This window comes from Telmatherina bonti (assembly GCF_933228915.1).
Source record: "Telmatherina bonti genome assembly, chromosome: 6".
In the NCBI taxonomy this organism is placed as follows: domain Eukaryota; kingdom Metazoa; phylum Chordata; class Actinopteri; order Atheriniformes; family Telmatherinidae; genus Telmatherina; species Telmatherina bonti.
In genome coordinates, this window is record NC_136624.1 from 22,413,307 (window position 1) to 22,430,951 (window position 17,645).

General features: G+C 41.0%; 2 protein-coding genes across 2 annotated transcripts; one reads left to right on the forward strand and one right to left on the reverse strand.

Moving 5' to 3' along the window:
• Positions 1-4,705: 4,705 nt before the first annotated feature.
• On the reverse strand, positions 4,706-6,394 carry LOC306757479 (potassium voltage-gated channel subfamily A member 10-like; the record flags this gene model as incomplete). The annotated part of the gene is made up of 1 exon (XM_079242535.1): positions 4,706-6,394. The coding sequence occupies one exon, from the start codon at positions 6,392-6,394 to the stop codon at positions 4,706-4,708; it is 1,689 nt and encodes a 562-aa protein (XP_079098661.1).
• A 4,161-nt stretch (positions 6,395-10,555) lies between these two features.
• Positions 10,556-12,367, forward strand: LOC306757075 (general transcription factor II-I repeat domain-containing protein 2-like; the record flags this gene model as incomplete). The annotated part of the gene is made up of 2 exons (XM_079242038.1): positions 10,556-10,571; positions 10,677-12,367. 2 exons carry the CDS (start codon positions 10,556-10,558, stop codon positions 12,365-12,367), a joined length of 1,707 nt encoding a protein of 568 aa, XP_079098164.1.
• Positions 12,368-17,645: the final 5,278 nt, after the last annotated feature.

Consider the following 17,645-nt stretch of genomic DNA (forward strand, 5'->3'; position numbering starts at 1 on the left):
TGTCAAGGCAATGTTTTACAGAATTCTATGACCGAAATACTTAAAGGACACCTATACTATTTCCGGGAATAAGGTAAAAATGTTACATGATAGATTTTTTAAAATGGGGAAGATAGTCTGCCTTTGTAAATAAGGTAATTAGATAACATCGATAACACTATGCATTGATTTCAAGAACAGAAATCAGATGCACGTCTGAAACTTTCTTTTTCTCTCCCTTTTATTGGTGTGTTAGACAACCAACCACAACAGTCAAAAATCAGTGTAGTTCAGGAAGTTTTTTAAGTAGGACATGTTTTGTAAATCAAGCCATGACTGAGATCTGATTAAAGTCTATAAATAATTTATAATGTAGAAAGGAATCGATCTAAGAAGTTTGGTGTAAGAAAGTTCACTGCATTTCAATACTTTGATATATGTCAGTCAAAATCTTGGATTTGATACTTTTATAAGTATTGCATTACTTCTATGCTAATACAAATTATGCAACATTAGAAAACCCGTACTGTTGCATTCCTGTAGTGTACTTGGTGTCACAGTATTATGCCTATAATATGATAATGATGATCATTATTATTATGCCACTAATGTTAGTAATGAAAATGTATTTCAATATTTTCAAGCTTGATGCAGGTTCTTGGGCACTGTACTCTTCAAATTAGAAAATGTAATTAATTTTATATTATTTTGTAGTCTAATTATTTTGTACCATCAATTAATGGGATTGTATCAAAATAAAAGATGTTTGTATTGCTTATCCATAAGTTCAACACACATGGAGAAGGGTTGCTCTGATTATAAGAATACCTTGAAAACAACCATACATGCCTAAGTGATTAAACAACATAATGGTTTTGCCTGTATTAGAAACACCATGACTTAAGTGAAGTCTGCTGTGTTGACTCTGTATTCCCCCTTTGCACAAACAAAAGCACAAAAAGTGGCACACAAATTGATGCAAGTAGGTATACATGCAATGGCACTACTGTATCATATAACCTGGTCTTGAGATAAAACTTTTCGGTCTGTCTATTGGCTTCTGCCAGGTTAAATAGGTACATGTGAGACAGCAAGCTGATTCTGTGACCAGTGTGATATCACACAGTCAGTGTGCATGAAACTCACCTCATCACATAAAAAGTGTGTCCACATGTCCATCTGCAATCCTCTCTAATGTTAGGTGAATGAAGAGCATCTTGTCCCTGTTGGTCAGTTTTTTACTTTGGTTTTTGATTTAATCATATAAGACCTTCAGTCAATAAAGTGGCTATAGAAGTAATGCAAAACCTGTGTTTGAACCTTCTTGGTCAGCAAAGTCAGGACATAGAATCTTAGGCTCAAGTAATATTGAAAGTGAGGTCAGTTGAACTTTAATCAGTATTAAACCTGCGATTGCTTTGCCGCTCAGTGTTACACCTACTGTGCTACAGAGCAGCATTGTGTTCACACTTTGATCAAAAATGTAACAGCAAGGTCGTCCAGCCGAGTGGCTGCTGTACGACCTGTCCTACATCCAGAAGACTCGAAGAGATTGGAAGAAACTGGAGATTTTCAAGGGGCTAATTCAGTAACAAGCCACTAAGTTCCAGGTGAATTCACCCTCAGGAGGGCACGGACTACAGTACACAGGCTGCTGCCTATGCAGCTCTGAAAATGGCAGAACGTGTCTGCTGACAATACAGTAACTCAATCTGCTGATATGAGACAGACTGTCTGAGCTTTCGTGTGAGACTTGTCCGTTGTTTCCCTGAAAGCAGTGGGACGCAACTTGTCAACAGTTTCAAGAAGAACACAGTCATGCCGCTGATATTTATAGTTCCATTAAGGGTTGCAGAACAGTGCTGTGTCACAGTGACTGGGCCATCTACTGGTCTTTGAATAGATTTCTTTGGATGAATCTCAATATGACAAAAAAAAAGAAAGAAGAAGAAAAAACCCGGGCTGGACGTGATCTCTTCATGGAACACCCCATGAATTATAAATGATAGCCTCACTTTGGTTTTGACCTTGCCGGAGCCACCTGCTTGTTAAATGCCAAAATGCTATCAGAGATCGTCTTTGGGATATCACTGTACGATCAGTGATCAGAGGGGTGGCCTGCTGGCCTCAGCTTTAACTAGTTACAACAGCAGCAGATAGCTAAAATGGAATCAGTATGTTTAAGTGGGGGAAGAAAAACTACAACTCAGTCTCACTTTGTCAGAAATCAACTCAGAAATTGAAAATCATAAGCAAACCATAAATTGCAGACAGCTAAAATTTACTAACAGATAGGGCAACGTCAATGTGACTGCATGGGACAGACAAGCATCCAAAAAGCCAGCGCCAAGTCTTGCAGGCCAAGATAGATCATCTTATAAATGATTCATATGGTCTGCATATTTAATTTCGTGCGTTTGCTTCTGAAGTGTTCCCAGTCAAAGGTATTGTCAAGCACACCGTGCTTGAATTTCTCAACATTAGGACAAGGCAGCTAATTATCTTGGTAGTTTACCTTTTTTATTGAATTTCACAACCAACAACAAAACCCGACATTTAGTCAGTTTTCCATACACACGACTTTATATCTTTGGTATTTTAGCCAGAATGTGTCCCTCTCATTTCTTCATGAGCTAAAAGGCCCCATTAGTGGAAAGGATGATTTGTTTTGAACACAGGGACAAACATCTACTCCTTCACTAACAACACAGCACCACAAATAAACATATTTCATCATTTCTGATAAAATAAAACAACCTGGTGCTGCTTTTTTCTTGTGATGTGACAGCATCACTGCATAGATCTATTTTTTCATCCCAGTATCAGTAATGTGAACCAGCAGTAAGGAGGCGTTAATAATAGCCAACATGAGGTGTTAATGAATGTTCAGCCCTGAAGACATGCACTGACATTTACACCTCCATTCATCACTATCATAATTATACACAAGGAGTATAGAAATACTTAAGACCCTTAAATTGGCTCAGTTGTGGGCTCGTTATCCCAGGAAGTAAATCATTAAATCAAATGAATCTTCACACAGTTAGGATACATGTTTAATGAAGGCACTCTTTGCAGATTAAATAAAACATACAGTAGCAAATTATGACACTGTGTACTGTACAAAGTTGACACATACAGTAACAGTCCCCACATATTAAGTGCTTCATAATGAAATAAAGTGCAGATTACTGAAGTGACCAACTCACTTTACCTGACATTTCAGGTTCAATACAGATATTGCTTTATCAGTGAGTAAAATTGACAACATTTGTCTTTAACACACATGTCACCATATTGCATATTGTAGGATTATTATAAAGGCATTGACTGTGTTACAACTACATCCACTGACATCTCAAAAAAAGCCATATTTATATGGATAATACACTCACATACAGTACATTTTCAGGATTGAAATGTGGCATGCATATATAGTGCCGATTTGTATTTATCTCATGATATGTGCATTACATGTCATCATTTGTCTTCATTTAGCAAACCCAGTTAACTTATTGGCTCTTCCTATCATGGAATATAATAGTCTTTACTATATGTTCAAAATATAATACATTCAGCATCAGTATATATAACAAACGTTCAGTTACTGATAACAGGAGTTCACCTCATTTCAGAACACTCTGCCATGCAATAAACAATGGAGAGAGCAAAGGCAAATGAAAAAATGTTCAAATAAAAAAAGCTATTTTTTTACTACTTAGTCTGATCACAAATATATATCCTATCCTCTATTTCTGTACACTCTAATAAACATGTTTCCCTGCCAAAAATGTATGATGTGGCGCTCCCAAAGTGCTTAAGAGTTATGTGGAAAAAAGCTTTCAGTGCAATGACTTGATATGATCTTTAAAGGTGAATTAACTTTATAATAAATTAGATAATAATGGCTCGTATTACAGCTTGTACTCTGTAAAATTGGGAGTTAAATGCCAAATTATAATTAACCAAACATAAAGCTGCTGCATGCAACTATTGCATGTACAATATAGTCAAGATTAACAGGCTTGATTTATACTTTGCAGCGTATCTACAAGAATAAAAGCAGACATGCTACTGTACCAGCTATTTATCACACAGATATGGTTACACTGTATCACCCAGAGAGATGCTGCTGGCCGAGCTTTTGCCGCTATAGATTTGCTGATAAGACAATGTGTGTGCTGATGTCCTCTTACTTTACACTGCACACGCTCCCCTGCCCTTGAACATCATGCAAAAGGCTATCTTGAGTTTGCTGAATATGATGAAGTTTAGACTAACATGGAGCTGTGATGTAATATGAGCTCTGCCTACACGGTTTAAATCTAATAATCTCCAAACTGTTTCCATTTTATTTTCCTTTGTGGGACAAAAATCTCTCAGTTGATTATGATTAGATAGACACACCAGTCACAAATCTAAAGTTTAAAGATAAAATACATGTCTATAGAAATAGGATTTTACTTCAAATTGCATTGGTGTGTTCTTCAAAGATAGTCAACGTAGTAGTTGTTGTGTTAATTGCACTTTGACACATTTACATGCAGACCGACAACTTGTGTAAAGGCTGTCTCATCACACAGCGTCTCTTAATACTGTAATTATCTGCTGAAGTGCTGCTATATTTGGAGTAAAAAAATGTGAAAAAGATAAACCGAGTGTGTCTCAGTAACAGATATGTTTAATTTGTCTGTTCTTCGTACGAGTAAATGTTTTAGTTTTTCCATCAGTGCATGCCGTTCTTGTCATTCTGCCAGGTACCGTTACTTTTGTTTAATGAAAGCGTGCTTCCACACTTGTTAGCAGCTGACATTTTTTGAGCAGCCTCTGCTGCTGCGTCCATCACTTGTTTTTCATCCTGCTCAGTCTCACGGTGGTAAAAATAGTTAAAGTTGGAGACGATGACAGGGACAGGCAAGGCAATGGTCAGGACACCAGCAATGGCACAGAGAGTGCCGACCATTTTGCCTCCCATGGTGATGGGGCACATGTCTCCGTAACCAACAGTGGTCATTGTTACCACAGCCCACCAGAAGCCATCAGGGATGCTAACAAACTGTGTCTGGGGCTCATCCACTTCTGCAAAGTAGATGGCACTTGAGAAAAGGATAACTCCTATGAAGAGGAAGAAGATTAGGAGCCCCAGTTCCCTCATGCTGGCTTTCAGTGTCTGACCCAATATCTGAAGACCCTTGGAGTGTCGAGAGAGCTTAAAAATTCTGAAGACTCTCACGAGTCGGATGATCCTCAGGATGGCTAAGGACATGTTCTGACCCGAGTTCATATCTTCATCAGGTGTTGTTGCCAGCTCGGTTCCGAGGGTCACGAAGTAAGGAATTATAGACACTATGTCAATGATATTCATGATGTTATTGAAGAAATCACTTTTGCTGGGGCACACCACAAAACGAACGCCAACTTCAAAGCAGAACCAAATGATGCAAATAGTCTCCACAATGAAAAATGGATCAGTGAAATATGCCATCAAATCTTTAGGGGCGGGATGAGGGGAATTGTCCTGGGTGCCATTGAGCATTGAGGTGAATCCTAGAGGAAAGTCACTGTCGTCCCTGAACTCCGGCAGGGTCTCCAGGCAGAAGATAAAGATGGAAATGACTATGACAAGCACAGAGACCAGAGCTACTGATCTGGCTGCACTGGAGCTTTCTGGGTATTCAAACAGGAGCCAGAATTGTCGCTTCAGTTCATTGGTGGGCAAAAGGACTTCGGGTTCTTTGATAAACCCTTCGTCTTCACGGAACTGCTCCATCGCATCATTACCCAGCTCATAGAAAACCATTTCATTTGCAAAAACATCTAAAGGAACATTGGCTGGTCTCCGGATCCTCCCCCCTGACTGATAGTAATAGAGAATCCCATCAAAAGACGGGCGGTTTCTGTCAAAAAAATACTCGTTTCTCATTGGGTCAAAGTAACTTATCCTCTTCATAGGGTCACCCAGCAGCGTCTCTGGAAACTTACTCAGGGTGCTGAGTTGGGTTTCAAACATCAAGCCTGAAACATTAATGACAATTTTCTCATCTTTCTCATCTATGCAGTGCTTTTCGAACAGATCTTCATTTTCATAGTAATCCTTCGGCACTTTACTGAAGACACTGTCAGTAGGAGACTCGCTGTTGATCAGGAGCTTTAGATTAGATATCAGGCTGCTGCTGCTGGTGTTTGCTTTAGAGGTCAGAGTTGGAGGAGTGGAAGGTGACAGACCATCTTGACCAGAGTGATGCCCACGCCGTCCTCTACGTGGTGACTGCTGAGGAGAACTCAGGCGGTGGGTTAAAAGGCTCTGATCAGGTGCCTCTGAGGTGGGTGAGGTTGGGTACCCAGAGTCGCTTGGGTCACCCAGGTTGATGCCGACATCATCCATGTTTTCAAAATTAACAAGTGGCACCTCCATTGCCTGTCTTGTCGCTAGCCACAGCTATGACTGTCAGCCCGGTTCAGGAGACAGAGGAGACACCTCAGCCAGTGCCACGCTGAAGATCCTGCCAGGACTTCCCTTCTCCTGGTTACCATTCAGCCTGCTGTCCCCTACTGTTTGACTTGGTCCTCTGAGTAATCTGTAAAATAGAGGTCAAGGAAAAGAAATCTTGGTGAAATTTTGTTAAGTGTTGCAATCTAGTTTTGTTGGTAAAGAGATTTTCTGTCAGCTCCTGTTTGCATCAGCAGCAAGTCAGCCATCTGATACTCTGCATGTTATTTTTTTCTGCCAATTTCTCTCCAATGACCTAAACGAAAACACAAACTCTGCAAGATTGGCTGTGAGAGTGCTTACATGCAGTATGGATGGCGTATTGCTGATCATGTGCTGCAAAACATTGATTTCCCTATGGAAAAACACATCTAAACCACTGACAAAAACAGAGAAACTCCTCAAAACCAGAACACGTGCTTTTTCTAAATTTCTCAATGTTTTTATTATGTGTTTCTAATGATTAATTTACTTAATACATCCCAAACCTACCTCAAATTTTGGACAGTCTACCTGCTTTACATTTACATTTATCTCAAATGAACTGTTTATCATCCCTGTTGTCTGGTTCAAACAGGTAATCAAATCTGACACACGCTATTAGCTGGAAACCACTTGACTCTGAGGGCCCTGAAACATTCAGTGACTTATGTGACTTTGTTTCCACTTGCTGTGCAGCAGATAACGTAAGAATCCAGGATGCAAACTGAGTCTTTTGTAAGGAAATTATATACGGCCTGTGCAAAAAATATCTGCATGGACTGTGCCATGTCAGCAAAGATTGCCTATTGAGTTCAAAAGAGACGACAATAAAACTGAAACTGAAAGATACAATTTAACATCCTAACACAGTTTTAACTGCTACCAGAAGCCACTTTTTACTTCTCAACATTTTGAGATGAAATAACCTAACCTATTTTGTTACTGACTTGACTGAAAAATACGTAGATCTCAAAAATACTCCACTGACATTACACCCTTTATCAAACCTGACCATCAATTCAGCCTAAATCCATGCAAATTAGTTTCTTAAGAAGAATAAAGTTTAAATCCAGCTGTGGGCAGATGTCTGCAGCACTCACCCGTGTTCCCGGCTCTGCAGAAGTTTTTGTGCCCTTTCTGTCCTGCCTGCTGGGTCCGCTCTGTTCCCCTTTACTCCCTTCACTCTTCCTCTTCCAAACTCCTAATCAAGAGTGTCCCTAGCTCTATTAAAGCTCCCACTGGGTAATTTAACACCGTAGGCGAAACCAGAGATGCTAAAGGTACCCACAAACATACACAACTGCTCACACATAAAAACACACACACACACACACACACACACACACACACAAACACAACAACATGCACAGGCAACTGTATTTTGAATGTGGGGGTCACCTGGCTTTGTTCTCACTGCTCCCTCCTCCGCCAGCACAGACATTATAGGTGAGCTCTGTGATAGGAGATTTATGGTGCAGGAGCCAATCGCTGTTTGATGAGGGGAAGGGAGTGTGGGTCCCACTCTTTTCCCCCTTTCTTGCAGACTAAGCATTCACAGGAAGGATCATCCAATCCACCCTCACCTTGGGGATTAAACTGTATTCTTCCCCTGTTACAGTACTTGTCAAAGATCTCAATACCTGCAGCAGCGCCTGTTTTCCTGGGGATTTCAGCTTTTTCTTGTTTACAGTCTAACACATACTGGCATGGATTGTTACTTCATCTGACAGCAGCACTCTTTGAAATGACACTGACTGAACTGTGACAATAGTTTTCTGGATCTTTATAAATATCTGAAGCCTTCTTTCTGTGTGTTGCACTTCTGCTGCCATACCGTGATGCACTTCTTTGAATTTGTACAAACTCCAGTTTGGAGGAAAGAAAAATCTCAATATAGAAGGAGAATATAGAAACGGAAGGGTTAAAGAGGTTAAGAAAATTTTGGGCTATTTCTCAGTTTGTAATAGGATTACAACAAATGAAAATTCTACATATTTTTTCCTTTTTTCCCCTAACTCAAGTATTTTCATACTTACCAGTAGAAGGTTTGCCTGAGCAATAAAGACAATAATCAGACACAATTTGAACAAAAGATTTAATTTAACTAACCAAGTACCATATTTCTACTTGAGTTATTTTGAATTTTCTCTGTGTGAGAAAACTTTAATCAAAGTTAATCTTTTACTTTTTAAAAGGACGGCCAAGTTGGCAACATGGATCAAATATTGTGTTACCTGATGGAGAACAAATTGCTTAAGGCTAGATATCATCTCATCATCTCACTGTCATCCGACTGCAGCCAGCAGCCGGCTGTCTGTTGGTCCCCTTTAACATTGCGGTGTGAGCAGGACCACTGCAGGGAAGTGCGGGCAAATACGTTCAAGGTCACAGAAAACCCATACAGGGGCGTTTTTACTGCTATATCCTTCTATGGCTTGTACATGTCATTGAGAATGAATTCAGTTGAGGCATGACCTGCCACTTAAACACTTCATAACAGAATTTGCTACAGGCAGGGAGGTGAGAAGATAGACGGTGAGGCGGGGAAGATCATAGACTGCACGAGTCTGGCAGATAGAGTAAATAATCAACCCACTTCCCCAGCAAAATTATTTGTGTCCGTGAAAGTGGGAAAAGGGAGGTAAACGGATGAGAGCTGAACTCCTGGATGACGTAGACTGCAGCTGCCGCAGTGTCACTACTCTCTGGAGATCTGACAGGGTACCAGAGGGATTAACGGCCCTCCCTCTGCCTTTCCATGCAGCCCTCAATCCATCATCCATCCTTCCTCCTTTGCTGCATCTGGGGTTGTCCCTGATGACACTGTCACCTCAACTGGTAAACCGACTATGTTGATAAAGCAATTTCTTCATCAGCAGGCTTATTTGTGAACTATACTGACACTGCATAGTTGGACAAACCTCCTGCACACCTTAATGACAAATGACTTTGAACCACATCTGACTGAACTAGAAACATTTGTTATGAAAAATACACCAAAACTTTGACACTTACGTGAAAAAAAAAGTACCCAAAAAGAAAAAAACCCCATAAACGACTGAGTGGAAACGCTCACTTGGTCTGGAAGTAGAATTTAATATGATGCAATAATGTATTTTATTTTGCTTTCTTTCAGAAACAGTATGCTTACATTTTACATTCAGACCACACTCTATTGGCAGTTATGGTCAATAACACTAACATATTGTTCTTACTTTAAATTTGACTATCTGGTCATTTTATTTGGGGTGAACATGGAGAGCAGAGAAGATAGAGGTCAGAGGAACCGCAGTATTCAACATATCTGAACATTTTCAGACTACTTGGTCCGAGAGTTAAATTAATTAACAAAGCTTCCTTTATATGTAAACTTAAAATGAGTGTGAAATTGCGATGTTGTGCCTCAGAATTTAACCTTTTTCAAGGGTGGTATGGTGAAATTCTGAACATGCAGCAGTGATAAATCAATACTGTCATTTGTTTGGAAAATGTGTTTCTGAACTCTTTAAGTTCAGGTTTTGGTCTCTTTCAGCTTCCTATGTTTATATTTTATGAGTAATAAATACAACCGGATTCCAAAAAAGTTGGGACACTTTAGAAATTGTGAATAAAAACTGAATGCAATGATGTGGAGGTGCCAACTTCTAATATTTTATTCAGAATACAACATAAATCACAGGTCAATAGTTTAAACTGAGAAATTGTATGATATTAAGGAAAAATATGCTCATTCAAAATTTCATGGTGTCAACAAATCCCAAAAAAGTTGGGACAAGAACCTATTAGAGCAGTGGTCCCCAAACTACGGCCCGCGGGCCGGATACGGCCCGCCTCCACATTTGGTCCGGCCCCCTGAACAATACCAGAAAGCATTTTGATTTTTTTTTCATATATGTGTATTTGTATTTGATAATAAAGTTGGACTTTTGCAATAAAATGTTCCTTAGTTATGAACTATTTTCATTATTAACTATTAGTTAGTAACTATTTTATACACGCATATAACGTGACATTCTGTTCCAACCTTGTGCAGTCTGTGCCCCTATCTGGCAACCCCCAGAAAAAAAATCCTAAACCCGCCCCTCTCAAAGAGAGAGCGGAATGATGGCGAAAAGATTAGGTAAGAGAAAAATTGATTCAGAATGCAGGGCATTTAACCTGCAGTGGACAAACGATTATTTTTTTGTTCAATGCAAAGAAAAGGCTGTCTGTCTCATCTGTCAAGAGGCGGTGGCGGTATTCAAAGAATACAATCTGCGGCGACACTATGACTCCCGTCACAAAGACAAGTATGATAGCTTGCAAGGCCAAATGCGAGCAGACAAACTCTCAAAGCTAAAAAGTGGACTGTTAGCTCAGCAGAATACATTTGTACGCCAAGCTCAGCTGAACCAGTCATCTGTTCGGGCCAGCTTTCGGGTTGCTCAACTGATAGCAAGCAGTGGTAAACCTTTCACTGATGGAGAGTTTGTCAAGAAATGCATGAACGCTGTCGCGGAGGAGGTGTGTCCCGAGAAGAAAGATGTCTTTAATGCCGTGAGTCTATCAGCGAGTACAATCACCAGACGCATTGAAGAAATCGGGGGTAATGTATATGCCCAGCTGCAGCAGAAGACAAAAGAATTTGAATTTTTTTCATTAGCACTGGATGAGAGCACAGACGTGCAGGACACCGCGCAGCTGCTCATTTTTATTCGTGGAGTTAGTGCAAACTTTGAGATGTGCGAGGAGCTGGCAGCACTCCAAAGTCTGAAAGGGACTACGACGGGGGAGGATATTTTCGGCAAAGTGTACCAAACCATGGAAGAGTTGGACCTGGACTGGTCAAAGCTGGCCAGCATCACAACTGACGGGGCTCCTAGTATGGTGGGCATGTCTCGGGGTCTAATAGGACGCATGAACCGGGAGATGGAAGAACGGGGTCTCACCGCCCTGCTACAAGTCCACTGCCTAATTCACCAGCAAGCACTGTGCTGCAAAGTGTTGACGTGGGATTCTGTCATGAAGGTTGTGGTGTCATGCATAAACTTCATCAGAGCAAAGGGACTTAAACACAGGCAGTTCCAAGAATTCCTGTCTGAACTGGAATCTGCGCACGGAGATGTGCTGTACTACACAGAGGTCCGATGGTTGAGCCGGGGCAGAGTTTTGAGGCGTTTTTATGAGCTGCTACCTGAAATTAACGCATTTCTTCATTCACAAAACAAAACGGTGCCAGAGCTGACGGACCCAGAATGGAAATGGCACCTCGCATTTTTAACAGACATGACAGAAATGCTGAACAGCTTTAACTTGCAACTACAAGGCCAGGGGAAACTCATTTGCGACATGTATTCCCACATAAAAGCATTTGAGGTGAAACTAGAGCTGCTTTTGGGACAAGTGAAAAAGCACAGCTTCATCCATCTCCCTGCTACACAAAACCTCTCTGCAGAGAACCCAGCGGTCCCGTTTCCAGCTGAAAAGTGTGTGGAAGCATTGGAAATGCTGAAGGCGGAGTTCGGTGTGCGATTCCGTGAACTACATGTTCATGCAAAAGAAATCCGTCTTTTCCAGAACCCATTTGTTGCCGACATTGATGAAGCCCAGCCTTCTTATCAGTTTGAGTTGGCCGAGTTACAGAACTGTGATGTTCTGAAAGACGGATTCAAGCCCAACAGTCTCATTGACTTCTATGCCGCCCTCCCAAACGACAGGTTCCCTAACATCAGAAAACACGCAATGAAGATGTCAACACTTTTTGGCAGCACGTATATCTGCGAGCAAACCTTTTCACGCATGAAACTGCTGAAAACTCCAATGAGATCAAGATTGACAGATGAACATCTGCATCAGTGTTTGAGACTGGCAGTGACTAGAATGGAACCTGACATTCAACTTCTCACCAGCCAGATGCAGGCCCACAGTTCACACTGATGAACATACAAAGGTAAGCTCACTTTTCTGACTTGAATGAGTCATTCTGAGTATAAACAAATATAATCATAATAAAATCTACTGGGATAAAATCCATCTCCACAACCATACTGGTAGTGGTACTGGTTGTGCTGTGTAGGTCCTGTATCACTTAGTTCAGTTTCTCAGCCTGCTTGCTTGGTGGTTTTCACAGGGAAGTTGATGAGAGAGAGAGAGAGAGCTGCAAACAACGAGGTCTACAAGCTTGCTGGAACCTACAAAAGGATTATAAGGAAGGAACACAAGAACTTTGAGAGACTGCTCATATGAGTCATTTAAGTAAGAGATTCTGCTCTGACAACTAAGCTGAACTTGGACCTGTTAAGACTGTGCACGGCACAACAGAAAGTTTATGTTCCATGGACTTTTTTTCTGTGAAGAACCCAGAGAGGGTTATTTGGTTATTATTTATTTAATAAATAGTGTTATTTATTTCCTGGCTTTTTTTCTGTGAAGAGCCTAGAGAGGGTTATTTGGTTATTATTTATTTCATTAATAGTGTTATTTATTTTCTGACTTTTGTTCTGTGAAGAATCCAGAAAGGGTTATTTGATTGTGGCTTTCTGGAAAACAATAAATTTTTACATTTAGGCACTCCTGCAATCATCACACTTTTTCTGTTACAAACTGACCCCGGCCCCTCATCAGAGAAGGGAAAAGTTATGTGGCCCTCACAGGAAAAAGTTTGGGGACTCCTGTATTAGAGGCTGGAAAAAGTCATTTGAGCATACAGCAAACACCTGGAAGACCAATCAGCACTAATCAGGTCAATTGGCAATATGATTGGGTATAAAAAGTGCTTCTCAGATTGGCAGTGTCCCTCAGAAGCCAAGATGGGTAGAGGATTGAATGAGCATATTTTTCCTTAATATGCTAATATTTTTCCTTAATATGCTAATATTTCCTTATTTTTCCTTAATATCATACAATTTCTCAGTTTAAACTATTGACCTGTGATTTATGTTGTACTCTGAATAAAATATTAGAAGTTGGCACCTCCACATCATTGCATTCAGTTTTTATTCACAATTTCTAAAGTGTCCCAACTTTTTTGGAATCCGGTTTGTAGACATGAACACATTCACTATTAGAGTTGTCCTGGATAAAAACTTGTTATGAACACAGCAACTATGCCATTTTTCTGTTTGGTGTTGGTGGATGGTTTATGATGGCATGTCCGTGCCACAGTAAAAACTCAACAATGACAGTGAAATTAACAGTAACAATAAAAGCATATTATTCATAGAATATTACATAGTATATTATGTGCTACATTTTCATGTATACATAGTCTCAAATATTCTTAAATGGCAAAAAAAAAAAAAAAAAAAAAAAACATGAGAAGACTGATTTAAAATCAACCTGAGTCCAGGTGGACACGGAAAGGGTTGGGGGTGTTAACGAAAAGCTGTGAACAAGTCATCACATGTACGTGATCTGGGTAATTCTATCTCAGAAGCCCATATGCTCATCCACTAAGTGTGACAGGATTTCAAAGTGCATATAAGGTAGCACGGATTAGATATTCCAGCCTCGTAATCTTATAGCTGCGGCAGTGGTAACTCGTTTTTCCAGTCCAGTAATCCTATATATCACACCAGGAGTTCTCTTCATTGCAAATTACGTAGATAGTTGGATAAGGCGCATACAAGGGCAATAAAGCTACAGCATAAAATCTTTCTATACAGCTAAAAACATAAAAAAAGACAAAAATTCAATATGACACCTCAGAGTGTTAAAAGGCTGCTAAATGACTGTAGAATAAAAGTTATTGTAGATGTAGAGTTAGTTGTGTCAGTGAAGTTGAGCTACAACATCCTAAAGACAAAGTGATCAGGCTTTGTTTTTTCATATTTATAACGAGAGGGTTCCAGGAAAAGGTAGAGGATGTGCATTATACAACAGTACAGATATTAGCTGAGTATCATCTCTCCTCTCTCAGCCTTCATTTCCTCCTCTCTCCTCACTATCCACATTAATCTGAGGCAACAATGCCCAGATAGAGAAATGCAATCCTCAAATTCATGTGAGAAGGTGAACCCTCTGTGGGGTCATAAAACCCCTGTCCTTCCTCCTGAGGTCTGTGAGATCAGTAACCTTGTTCTACCTAATGTTGCACGTGAGTGGACCTTACTGCAATTTGCTCCAATGACTTCATTATATAGAAACTTACAGTGTGTTCCTGAAACAAAGTTTTTCACATGTAACAAAGTCATAGCAAGCCCAGATAAGTCTGAACATTTGCGGACATATAAAATCAAAATATTTGTTTGATGTGATTTTTTTTTTCTTTTAAGATAGAAATTCACAATCAGCATACATGCATGGCATCAAGACTCAGCATCAGAGCGGCAATGGTGTCACACTAAACATCTCATACAAATATGAGGAAAATTAAAAAAAAACACCCATAAAAGTTTAGATGCTTTCATGCTGTTTAGGAAGTGACAGAACATTTCCTTTGAAATCATTTAGTGATAAAAGTATTTTATGGGTGCTGTAGATTTCAAATGACCAGCAATATATCTGAGAGAAGAGGTTACTGAAAAGATCAGGCAAAGTGTCCAATAACCCTTAAATTTGGAGGTAATTGCTGGGAACTGGGAGCTGCTGTATGGGAGTTAAACCAGTAGAAATAAAAAAAAAAAAAGAACCAATACTACATTTTTCCTGTGATCTCTGCCTAGTTATTGAGAATACTTTAGAATACCATCAAAAACCACTGCCAGGAGGGTGAAAACAAAAGTAATGCAAAGCATAAACATGTATTATCCTTAAGGCTTTCAAAACTTTCCCAGTACGAGTGGAATAAATACTGCATTGAAGTGGGTTAAAATCTTTCCTGCCAGTGTTCAAGGAGCAAACAGAAGGTCAAGAGATACCAGGATGCGATGGATCTGAAATTCTGCAAATTAAACTTCATATATGCCGTCCATGTCAGCGAAGCCTTCATCCAATCAGGGCAGTGATTGGAGAACAAAAGCAGGTTGAAAAGTTTTAATATAATGAGACATTAGCTATTATGCATCAGTGTGTTCTAACAGTTTGCATCCATTTTTTTTTGACTGTCACTGAGGGAGTTGCCTGTGTTCACTCTGCGGATTGGGACTCCACTAAGGAGATTATGTAACACTGGAGATCAGCCTCAAGAATCACCCTCACAGATGACTACTGTGGACCAAATGATACAGAACTATCTGGATTGTTTTTAGCCTCACTAATCAAAAGGCAAATGCTAATCTGGTCTGACATAGAACGAAGAGGTGAACTAGCACAACAAACAAATCACAGCACAGCCATAATGTTTGAAACTGAAGTTGTCTGTGGTGTGAACTCACTGGCAGAACTGTACTTTTTTGCATACAACTAATGTGCCTTGGTTGTATTTTTTCTGCCATTTCAGCACAAAACCATTGCTTTAGTATCAAAATGATGAATGGCTTAAATTCATAACACACTGTAAATCCCTTCACATGCAGAGAGAGGAAGTGTTTTCCAGGCTACGGGCTGGATCGACACTCCAAATTTCCAGCTGTTTTGACATTACTCACTGTTGGAAAGGGAAGATCCACAGCTGCAGGTGCTCCAAGCTCATGCAACGCCTTGTGAGTTTTACCAAGGTTCCTCCTTTTGTGTCCATATGGCCTGTTGTCTACAAAACATTATAATGATGAGAAGTAGTGGAAAAGTGAAAAATGACTCCAAAAGATGGGTTTTAGCATAACATGAATACGCTTGCTGCTCTAACTTTCACAAAGCAACAAAAGAATAAATGATTGACTAAAACAAAATGATGCAGAGATAAAAAATGAAAAAAAAAAAAACAGTATTCATTTCTCATTCTTAACGTTTGAAGCATTGCATTGAGTTTACCTCATAATCCAGCAGTGACAGAAGCTTCTCTAAACTCACTCACGCATCGTCTTAGATTAAGTAACTGCCCTGGCGATGGCATGGTCTTAATGAGCATTTGCAAATCTCTTTAAAACGGGATGTTTTGGCAGAAGGCAGGGCCAGTTACAGTTACACACGCCATACACAGGACAGATGTTTCACACAAGAAGGTTCCAGTTGTTTAGGCCAGTCTGGGTGTCGCACTAATAAACAAATTTGATGTTGTCATATTTCTGTGCCTCTGAACATAGATGTTCTTCTATGTTCAAATGTTTTTCCAAAAATCCATCCATCCATCCATCCATCCATCCATCCATCTTCTGCCGCTTATCCGGGGTCGGGTTGCGGGGGCAGCAGCCTAAGCAGGGAAGCCCAGACTTCCCTCTCCCCAGCCACATTTGCCAACTCTGCAGGGGGGATCCCGAGGCGTTCCCAGGCCAGCCGAGAGATGTAATCCCTCCAGCATGTCCTGGGTCTTCCCCGGGGTCTCCTCCCAGAGGGACGTGCCTGGAATACCTCACCAGGGAGGCGTCCAGGAGGCATCCTGACCAGATGCCCGAGCCACCTCAACTGGTTCCTCTGGATGCGAAGGAGCAGCGGCTCTACTCTGAGCCCCTCCCGGATGACCGAGCTCCTCACCCTATCTCTAAGGGAGAGCCCGGCCACCCTGCGGAGGAAACTCATTTCAGCCGCCTGTATACGAGATCTCAATCTTTCGGTCACGACCCACAGCTCATGACCATAGGTGAGGGTAGGAACGTAGATCGACTGGTAAATCGAGAGCTTCACCTTCTGGCTCAGCTCCTTCTTCACCACGACAGACCGGCGCAGAGTCCGCATTACTGCAGACGCCGCACCGATCCGTCTGTCGATCTCGCGCTCCATCCTTCCCTCACTCGTGAACAAGACCCCGAGATATTTAAACTCCTCCACTTGAGGCAGGACCTGACCCCCGACCCGGAGAGGGCAATCCACCCTATTCCGGCTGAGGACCATGGTCTCAGATTTTGAGGTGCTGATTCTCATCCCAGCCGCTTCACACTCGGCCGCGAATCGCTCAAGCGAGAGCTGGAGATAAAGACCAGATGAAGCCAACAGGACCACGTCATCCGCAAAAAGCAGGGACCCAATCCTGAGGCCACCAAGTCGGATCCCCTCAACACCTCGGCTGCGCCTAGAAATTCTGTCCATATAAGTTATGAACAGAATCGGTGATAAAGGGCAGCCTTGGCGGAGTCCAACCCTCACCGGAAACGGATCCGACTTACTACCGGCAATGCGGACCAAGCTCTGACACCTGTCGTACAGGGACCGGACAGCTTGTACAAGGGGGTCCGGTACCCCA